Source organism: Neolamprologus brichardi, chromosome 12, assembly GCF_056152115.1.
Source record: "Neolamprologus brichardi isolate AB-2024 chromosome 12, ASM5615211v1, whole genome shotgun sequence".
Taxonomy (NCBI): Eukaryota; Metazoa; Chordata; class Actinopteri; order Cichliformes; family Cichlidae; genus Neolamprologus; species Neolamprologus brichardi.
In genome coordinates this window covers 38,247,501-38,257,628 of record NC_142115.1, presented here as the reverse complement: position 1 = coordinate 38,257,628, position 10,128 = coordinate 38,247,501, and the positions used below count along the sequence as shown (strand labels likewise).

General features: G+C 44.9%; 1 protein-coding gene across 1 annotated transcript in view; it reads right to left on the bottom strand.

The window, feature by feature from the left end:
• Positions 1 to 8,446: 8,446 nt before the first annotated feature.
• The window catches only part of LOC148100409 (uncharacterized), an 18,703-nt gene continuing 17,021 nt past the window's right edge, over positions 8,447 to 10,128 (bottom strand). Inside the window, exons 15-18 of the mRNA XM_087848805.1 lie at positions 10,042 to 10,128; positions 9,819 to 9,913; positions 9,632 to 9,747; positions 8,447 to 8,781 (exon numbers count right to left, since the gene is read on the bottom strand). The exon at positions 10,042 to 10,128 is cut by the window's right edge and continues 81 nt beyond it. Coding sequence (XP_087704931.1) covers positions 8,717 to 8,781; positions 9,632 to 9,747; positions 9,819 to 9,913; positions 10,042 to 10,128 — 363 coding nt within the window. The 3' untranslated portion in view covers positions 8,447 to 8,716. The remainder of the gene's footprint in view (positions 8,782 to 9,631; positions 9,748 to 9,818; positions 9,914 to 10,041) is intronic.

Below are 10,128 nucleotides of genomic sequence, written 5' to 3'. Positions count from 1 at the left end.
AATGCTTTTGAATGCTTGTTATAATCTTAAATGTGTACGTGCTGGCCTTCTGTCTGGTGGAAAAGGTTACAAGGTTCAGCTGGTGAGGCGAGAGGTGAAACTGAGTGCATTTCATGCTGACACTCACACACAAAGTAGATCGACTAATTTATAGGTGAGAAGTTAATCATGTTTGCTTGCAACTATAAAATTGTCTCTGCAAAAAGAGGAACAGTCTCTTGCAGGGTGTGGGTCTGGTTTGCCAGACGAGAAGTCTGTCAGAATCCCCGGCAGCCTACATCTATTGCAGCATCACTAAGGGAGGATTCAGGGTCACCTGGTCCAGCCCTAACTATATGCTTTAGCAAAAAGGAAAGTTTGAAGCCTAATCTTGAAAGTAGAGATAGTGTCTGTCTCCTGAATCCAAACTGGAAGCTGGTTCCACAGAAGAGGGGCCTGAAAACTGAAGGCTCTGCCTCCCATTCTACTTTTAAATACTCTAGGAACAACAAGTAGGCCTGCAGAGCGAGAGCGAAGTGCTCTAATAGGGTGATATGGTACTACAAGGTCATTAAGATAAGATGGGGCCTGATTATTTAAGACCTTGTATGTGAGGAGCAGGATTTTGGATTCTGGATTTAACAGGAAGCCAAAACAGGAGAAATCTGCTCTCTTTCTAGTCCCTGTCAGGACTCTTGCTGCAGCATTTTGGATTAACTGAAGGCTTTTCAGGGAGTTTTTTGGACTTCCTGATAATAATGAATTACAGTCGTCCAGCCTGGAAGTAATAAATGCATGAACTAGTTTTTCAGCGTCACTCTGAGACAGGATATTTCTAACTTTAGAGATGTTGCACAAATGGAAGAAAGCAGTCTTACATATTTGTTTAATATGTGCATTGAAGGACATATCCTGGTCAAAAATGACTCCAAGGTTCCTCTCAGTGTTACTGGAGGCCAAGGTAATGCCATCCAGAGTAAAAATCTGGTTAGATACCATATTTCTAAGCTTTTCAGGGCCGAGTACAATGACCAAGTTTCAAGTTTTATTGTCATGTACAGATAAACAGTGCAGCCACATTTATCCATAATGAAATTCTTTGGCTCGTGCTCCTCAGCTTTACATGAGCATATAGAGAGTGTGCAGTTATATTAAGAAGAAAATAACAGAAGATAGCAGTGGTAGTAATAAAATGATAATAATAACAATAAAAAGAAGAAGAAAAAAGTATTAAATATTAGAGAATTTAGTTGGTATTTACAAGTTTGTGCAAGAGTATCTGCAGGTTGTACAAAGTTGTGCAACGAGCATTTAAGTAGCATTTGTTGAAGTGACAGTGTGCAGAGTGTGTAGTGGTGTGTATGGGATGTCAGCAGTTCAAAGGTCTGATGGCTTGTAGGTAAAAACTGTCCCTGTGTCTGGTAGTGACAGTGGAGCCCACGTCATGGCTGACGTGGGCTCCACTGCTTTTCCTGTCGGTGGCGCTGTCACTTGGTGTTCGCTCGCTCTGTGGTATAGTATCACTTCCTGTTCCTGCTCAAACACAGTGGTGTTTCTGAGTAGCTTATTTGCTTAGCAGTTTAATTAACAACTTCTAAATACATTCTTTTTTTCACAGTATAATCTTCACGTGCTTCATCCGAAGCACACTTTCTGTGTACTCACTACCTAATTTATAGCCAAAGTATTCACTCACTGTCACTCACTGTCTCTGTACTGTTTCGCTAGCTTAGCTCGTAGCCGACCCGTTAGCACCATGGCTACTTCACCTGTCCCTTCTGCACTTTCTTGCTCATTGTGTCAGATGTTTAGTTACTCCTCGGCCTCCTTTAGCAGTAATGATATCTGTAACAAATGTAGCATATTTGCAGCTCTGGAGGCCAGGATTACTGATCTGGAGACTCGGCTTCGCACCTTGCACTCACCCTTAGCTAGCCAGGCCCCTGTAGCTGGTGCAGCCGAAGATAGCGTAGGCCCCGCTAGCTGTTCCCCGGCAGACCCCAAGCAGCTGGGGAAAGGCTGGGTAACGGTGAGGAGGAAGCGTAGTCCTAAACAGAAGCCCCAGGTACACCACCAACCCGTTCATGTGTCTAACCGTTTTTCCCCACTCGGCGACACACCCGCTGGGGGTCAAACTCTGGTAATTGGTGATTCTGTTCTCAGACATGTGAAGCTAGAGACACCGGCAACCATAGTCAATTGTCTTCCAGGGGCCAGAGCAGGCGACATTGAAGGAAATTTAAAACTGCTGGCTAAGGGTAAACGTAAATTCAATAAAATCATAATTCACGTCGGCAGTAATGACACCCGGTTACGCCAATCGGAGGTCACTAAAATCAATATTGAATCGGTGTGCAACTTTGCCAAAACAATGTCGGACTCTGTAGTTTTCTCTGGTCCCCTCCCCAATCAGACCAGGAGTGACATGTTTAGCCGCATGTTCTCCTTAAATTGCTGGCTGTCTGAGTGGTGTCCCAGAAACGATGTGGGCTTCATAGATAATTGGCAAACCTTCTGGAGGAAACCTGGTCTTGTTAGGAGAGATGGCATCCATCCCACTTTGGATGGAGCAGCTCTCATTTCTAGAAATATGGACAAATTTATTAAACCCCTCAAAACATGACTATCCAGAGTTGGGACCAGGAAGCAGAGTTGCAGTCTTACACGCCTCTCTGCAGCTTCTCTCCTCCTGCTACCCCCCCAAAAACCCATCTCCATAGAGACTGTGTCTGCTTCCAAAAAGACAAAAAACAAACTAAAAGCCAGCAACAAACAACTTAAACATTTACAAAGAAAGAACAATACAGTATCCACATCTGAACCAAAGAGTAAAACAGTGAAATGTGGATTATTAAATATTAGGTCTCTCTCCTCCAAGTCTCTGTTAGTACATGACTTAATAAATGATCAACAAATTGATTTACTCTGCCTTACAGAAACCTGGTTGCAGCAGGATGATTATGTTAGCTTAAATGAATCAACACCCCCGAGTCATTCTAACTACCAGAAATCTCGAAGCACAGGTCGAGGGGGCGGTGTGGCAGCAATTTTTCACACCAGTCTATTAATTAATGAAAGACCAAGACAGACTTTTAATTCATTTGAAAGCCTGATGCTTAACATTATCCACCCCAGCTGTGAAACTCAGAAACCAGTCTTACTTGTTATCATCTATCGTCCACCTGGGCCTTACACAGAGTTTCTGTCTGATTTCTCAGACTTTATATCTGATTTAGTTCTGAGCTCAGATAAAATAATTATTGTGGGTGATTTTAACATCCATGTAGATGCTAAAAATGACAGCCTCAACATGACATTTAATCTGTTGTTAGACTCAATTGGTTTCTCTCAAAATGTAAAAGAACCCACCCACCACTTTAATCACACTCTAGATCTGGTTTTAACATATGGCATAGAAACTGAACATTTAACAGTGTTTCCTGAAAACCCTCTCCTGTCTGATCATTTCTTGATAAAATTTACATTTACAATAATTGATTACGCAGCAGTGGAGAGTGGACTTTATCAAAGTAGATGTCTTTCTGAAAGCGCTGTAACTAAGTTTAAGAATATAATCCAGCCACTGTTATCATCGTCAATGCCCTGTACCAACACAGAGCAGAGCAGCTATCTGAACGCTACCCCAACAGAGGTCGATTATCTTGTTAATAATTTCACCTCCTCACTACGTACGACTCTGGATACTGTAGCTCCAGTGAAAACTAAGGTCTCTAATCAGAAGTACATGACCCCGTGGTATAATTCTCAAACACGTACCCTCAAGCAGACGACTCGAAATCTGGAGAGGAAATGGCGTGTCACAAATTTAGAGGATCATCATTTAGCCTGGAGAAATAGTTTGTTGCTTTATAAGAAAGCCCTCCGCAAAGCCAGAACAGCTTACTATTCGTCACTGATTGAAGAAAATAAGAACAACCCCAGGTTTCTCTTCAGCACTGTAGCCAGGCTGACAAAAAGCCAGAGCTCTTTTGAGCCAACCATCCCTTTAACGTTAACTAGTGATGACTTCATGAACTTCTTCACAAATAAAATTTTTATCATTAGAGAAAAAATTACCAATAATCATCCCACAGATGTAATATTATCTACAGCTACTCTTAGTACCATTGATGTTAAGTTAGACTCTTTTTCTCCAATCGATCTTTCTGAGTTAACGTCAATAATTACTTCCTCCAAACCATCAACGTGTCTTTTAGACCCCATTCCTACAAAACTGCTCAAAGAAGTTCTGCCATTGATTAATTCTTCGATCTTATATATGATCAACCTATCTCTAATAATCGGCTATGTACCACAGGCCTTCAAGGTGGCTGCAGTTAAACCTTTACTCAAAAAGCCATCTCTAGACCCAGCAGTCTTAGCTAATTATAGGCCAATCTCCAACCTTCCTTTCATATCAAAAATCCTTGAAAGAGTAGTTGTCAAACAGCTAACAGATCATCTGCAGAGGAATGGTTTATTTGAAGAGTTTCAGTCAGGTTTCAGAGCTCATCACAGCACAGAAACAGCTTTAGTGAAGGTTACAAATGATCTTCTTATGGCCTCTGACAGTGGACTCATCTCTGTGCTTGTCCTTCTTGACCTTAGTGCAGCATTCGATACTGTTGACCATAATATCCTGTTAGAGCGATTAGAACATGCTGTAGGTATTACAGGTATTGCACTGCAGTGGTTTGTATCATATCTATCTAATAGACTCCAATTTGTGCATGTAAATGGAGAGTCCTCTTCACACACTGAGGTTAATTATGGAGTTCCACAGGGTTCAGTGCTAGGACCAATTCTGTTTACATTATACATGCTTCCCCTAGGCAGCATCATTAGAAGACATAGCATACATTTTCACTGCTATGCAGATGACACCCAGCTCTATCTGTCCATGAAGCCAGATAACACACACCAATTAGTTAAACTGCAGGAATGTCTTAAAGACATAAAGACTTGGATGGCCACTAACTTTCTGCTTCTCAACTCAGATAAAACTGAGGTCATTGTACTCGGCGCTGAAAAGCTTAGAAATTTGGTATCTAACCAGATTCTTACTCTGGATGGCATTACCTTGGCCTCCAGTAACACTGTGAGGAACCTTGGAGTCATTTTTGACCAGGATATGTCCTTCAACGCACATATTAAACAAATATGTAAGACTGCGTTCTTCCATTTGCGCAACATCTCTAAAATTAGAAATATCCTGTCTCAGAGTGACGCTGAAAAACTAGTTCATGCATTTATTACTTCCAGGCTGGACTACTGCAATTCATTATTATCAGGATGTCCAAAAAACTCCCTGAAAAGCCTTCAGTTAATCCAAAATGCTGCAGCAAGAGTACTGACAGGGACTAGAAAGAGAGAGCATATTTCTCCTGTTTTGGCTTCCCTTCATTGGCTTCCTGTTAAATCCAGAATTGAATTCAAAATCCTGCTCCTCACATACAAGGTCTTAAATAATCAGGCCCCATCTTATCTTAATGACCTTGTAGTACCATATCACCCTATTAGAGCACTTCGCTCTCGCTCTGCAGGCCTACTTGTTGTTCCTAGAGTATTTAAAAGTAGAATGGGAGGGAGAGCCTTCAGTTTTCAGGCCCCTCTTCTGTGGAACCAGCTTCCAGTTTGGATTCGGGAGACAGACACTATCTCTACTTTTAAGATTAGGCTTAAAACTTTCCTTTTTGCTAAAGCATATAGTTAGGGCTGGACCAGGTGACCCTGAATCCTCCCTTAGTTATGCTGCAATAGATGTAGGCTGCCGGGGGATTCCCATGATGCATTGAGTTTTTCCTTTCCAGTCACCTTTCTCACTCACTATGTATTAACAGACCTCTCTGTATTGAATCGTATCTGTTATTAATCTCTGTCTCTCTTCCACAGCATGTCTTTATCCTGTCTTCCTTCTCTCACCCCAACCGGTCGCAGCAGATGGCCGCCCCTCCCTGAGCCTGGTTCTGCCGGAGGTTTCTTCCTGTTAAAAGGGAGTTTTTCCTTCCCACTGTCGCCAAAGTGCTTGCTCATAGGGGGTCATATGATTGTTGGGCTTTTCTCTGTATCTATGAAGCGCCTTGAGGCGACATTTGTTGTGATTTGGCGCTATATAAATAAAATTGAATTGAATTGAATTGAATAGTGCAGGCCTGGATGCTCCTGAACCGCCTGCCGGACGGCAGGAGTGAGAAAAGTCTGTGGCTGGGATCAGAGAGGATCTGCTGTGTCTTCCTCATGCAGCGCTGTCTGCAGAGATCCTGCATGGCTGCCAGTTCAGTCCTGGTGATGCGCTAATCTCACCGCCCTCTGCAGAGCTTTGCAGTCCAGAGCGTTACAGCTGCTGTACCAGGTGGTGATGCAGCCAGTCAGAATACTCTCAATGGGGCATCGATAGAAGTTTGTAAGTATTCTGAGGTTCATGCTGAATCTTCTCAGGCGCCGCAGGAGGAAGAGCCGCTATCTTGCAGGTGGCTGTAGCTCAGGTGGCAGAGCGGATCAGCCACTAACCAGAAGGTCGGTGGTTCAATCCCAGGCTGCTCCAGTCTGCATGCCAAATATCCCTGGGCAAGATACTAACCCCATGTTGCTCTCCGATGCATCCATCGGAGTGTGAATGTGTATGAATGTTAGATACTTAAGCTTAGAAGTGCTTGTGTGATTGGGTGAATGAATTAGCTGTATAGAGCGCTTTGAGTGCTCGGACAGAGTAGAAAAGCTCTATATAAGAACCAGTCCATTTACCATTTGTGAGCAGCTCAGATCCTCACTTATGTTGATGCCCAGGAATCTGAAGCAGCTGACTCTCTCCACCTCTGCTCCTTCGATGTGGATGGGGGTGTGGCCTCCTCTCTGCAGTCTCCTGTAATCCACGATGAGCTCCTTGGATTTGCTGACGTTAAGCAGCAGGTTGTTGTCGCTGCACCGTGATGTCAGGGCTCTCACCTCTGCCCTGCATGCCGTCTCATCTCCATCAGAAATGCAGCCGATGATGGTGGTGTCGTCTGCAAATTTGATGATGGTGTTGGAGCTGTGTGTTGCTGTACAGTCGTGGGTGAACAGGGTGTACAACAGGGGGCTGAGCACACATCCCTGGGGGGCACCTGTGCTGAGTGTGAGTGTGGATGAGGTGATGTCTGTCAGGAAGTCCAGGATCCAGCTGCACAGGGAGGAGCTAAAGTTCAGGTCACGGAGTTTCATAACGAGTCTGGATGGTATGATGGTGTTGAAGGCGGAGCTATAGTCTGTGAACAGCATCCGCACATATGTGATTTTCTGGTCCAGGTGAGAGAGGGCAGCATGAAGTGCAACTGCTACTGCATCGTCTGTAGATCTGTTGGGCCTGTAGGCAAACTGGAGCGCATCAAGTGAAGCAGGGAGTAAGGATGTGAGCTTTGACTATGTGCTCAAAGCACTTCATGGCAATGGAGGTGAGTGCTACTGGGCGACAGTCATTAGGCAGCTCACATTAGTTTTCTTACGGACAGGGATGATGGTGGTCTAAAAATGTCTGTGAAGACATCTGCCAGCTCCTGGGCTTTGGAAACACGACCTGGAGTGTTGTCCAGGAGCTTTCAGTGTTTACTTTCCTGAAGTATTTACACACGACTGCCTGAGATATCTGAAGAGGGCAGCTCTCCTCTTCCTGCAAAAGCTCCTGAGATATACGTTTATCAAAGTGTGCATAGAAGGTGTTGAGCTCATCGGGTAGAGAAGCAGTTGCGTCCCTCACTCTGCTGCTGTTTCCCTTGTAGTCTGTGATGGTCTTCAGACCGCTCCACATGCTCCTGGTGTTGGAGTAGCTGTAGCAGAGTTCCACCTTTCCTTTGTACTGTCCCTTTGCCGTCTTTGTTGCTTTCCTGAGTGGATACCGGGATGTTTTGTATTCACCTGGGTCTCCGGATTTAAAGGCTGCAGTCCTCTGAGCGCTGCGCGGACCTCTCCGTTAACCCACAGCTTTTGGTTGGGGTTAGTTTGTACAAGTGCCGCGGTACGGCGTCATTGATGCATTTATGAATAAAGTCCGTTACGCGTCATGGGCTGGTCGCTTTTCAGCTTCTGCCTATAGGCTGGCAACAGCAGAACCGAGGAGTGATCTGATTTGCCGAAGGCCGGTCGGGGGCGGGCTTTGCAGGCATGTGCGTATGGAGTGTAAACATGGTCTAAGATGTTATCACCACGTGTTGGAAAGTTTACGTGCTGGTAAAACTTCAACAGAACTTTCTTCATGTCGGCTTTATTAAAGTCACCAGCCACGATAAAAGCAGCCTCCGGGTGTAACGTTTCCTGCCGGTCGATAATGTCAAACAGTTCGTCCAGTGCCCGTGTGGTTTCAGCGTGGGGGGGGGAATGTAAACAGTGGTACAGAATAGTGCTGTAAACTCCCTGGGCAGATAAAATGGTCTGCATCTGATCATAAGGTGTTCAAAATCAGTACACCACCGTTTGTTGGTCATTACGCACACACCACCTCCCCTACATTACCCGAGTCCTTTGTTCTGTCCTGGTGGTGAATGGAGAGCTCCTCAGACGTTGCAGTACATACTGTCCCTTTGGAAAGTTATCCTGGCCCTTAGTTCATCCAGTTTGTTTTCCAAGGACTGGACCTTAGCTAGAAGAATGCTGGGAAGCAGGGTGCAATGTTGTCTTTTCCTCAGCCTGACCAGAATCCCGGCTCTTTTTCCCGTTTTTCTCCAGTGATTCTTCTTCCCGGGTAGCCAAGTTGAGTCACCACGATTCACAAAAAAGTTGGTTTGTGAAGGTCCGGATTGCGAGTTCTGTCGAATGTCCAGGAGAGTTTGTCTGCCGTAGGTGATAAAAGCATCACAGGTTGAAAATAAACTAAGAAATAACATAACCAGCATAAGAAAAACGCAGAGTTGAGGAGGACAGCGAGCAACGGCAGCCATCTGCAAAGTTTTATCTGAGTTAAGAAGCAGAAAGTTAGTGGCCATCCAGGTCTTTATGTCTTTAAGACATTCCTGCAGTTTAACTCATTGGTGTGTGTTATCTGGCTTCATGGACAGATAGAGCTGGGTGTCATCTGCATAGCAGTGTAAATGTATGCTATGTCTTCTAATGACGCTGCCTAGGGGAAGCATGTATAATGTAAACAGAATTGGTCCTAGCACTGAACCCTGTGGAACTCCATAATTAACCTCAGTGCGTGAAGAGGACTCTCCATTTACATGCACAAACTGGAGTCTGTTAGATAGATATGATACAAACCACTGCAGTGCAACACCTGTAATACCTACAGCATGTTCTAATCGCTCTAATAGGATATTATGGTCGACAGTATCGAATGCTGCACTGAGGTCTAGCAGGACAAGCACAGAGATGAGTCCACTGTCAGAGGCCATAAGAAGATCATTTGTAACCTTCACTAAAGCTGTTTCTGTGCTGTGATGAGCTCTGAAACCTGACTGAAACTCTTCAAATAAACCATTCCTCTGCAGATGATCTGTTAGCTGTTTGACAACTACTCTTTCAAGGATGTTTGATATAAAGGAAGGTTGGAGATTGGCCTATAATTAGCTAAGACTGCTGGGTCTAGAGATGGCTTTTTGAGTAAAGGTTTAACTACAGCGAGCTTGAAGGCCTGTGGTACATAGCTGATTATTAGAGATAGGTTGACAGGATGAGCTCATACTGTTTAGGTGGTGCTGATTGGCTGTTGTTTCCCTCATCACTTCCTGTTGAAGGAGTTGGTTGTGGCTGTGTTTCTCCTTCTGTTTAGCGAGCTCCACCTGCACCGCCCACAGACACCTGGCACACACAGACATGGTTTAACGTGTTTCTACCAATCACATGTCTCCGAGCACTCAGACGGGTCGTACCTGTCGGCGTGCTTCCGCCTGGCCTCCAGGTGTTTACATTGCTCCTGCAGGCTCCTCCTCTCTTCCCTCCTCCTGCTTAGCTCCTCCTGCACCTCCTGCACATAAACCATAGACCATCATGAGCATCCACCCATTGTCCGACCTGTTCAGGGTCAGCTGACCCAGAGTGAGGTATCAGCTCCTCTTCCTCCTCACACATCAGCATACTGTGGTGCTCCCTGACCTGCAGCTCTGTTTGCTGCCGGCTTTTCTCTCGGAGACGCGACTCGGCCTCTCTCCTGCGGGACTCCACTTCCCGCGTCAGCTCGGC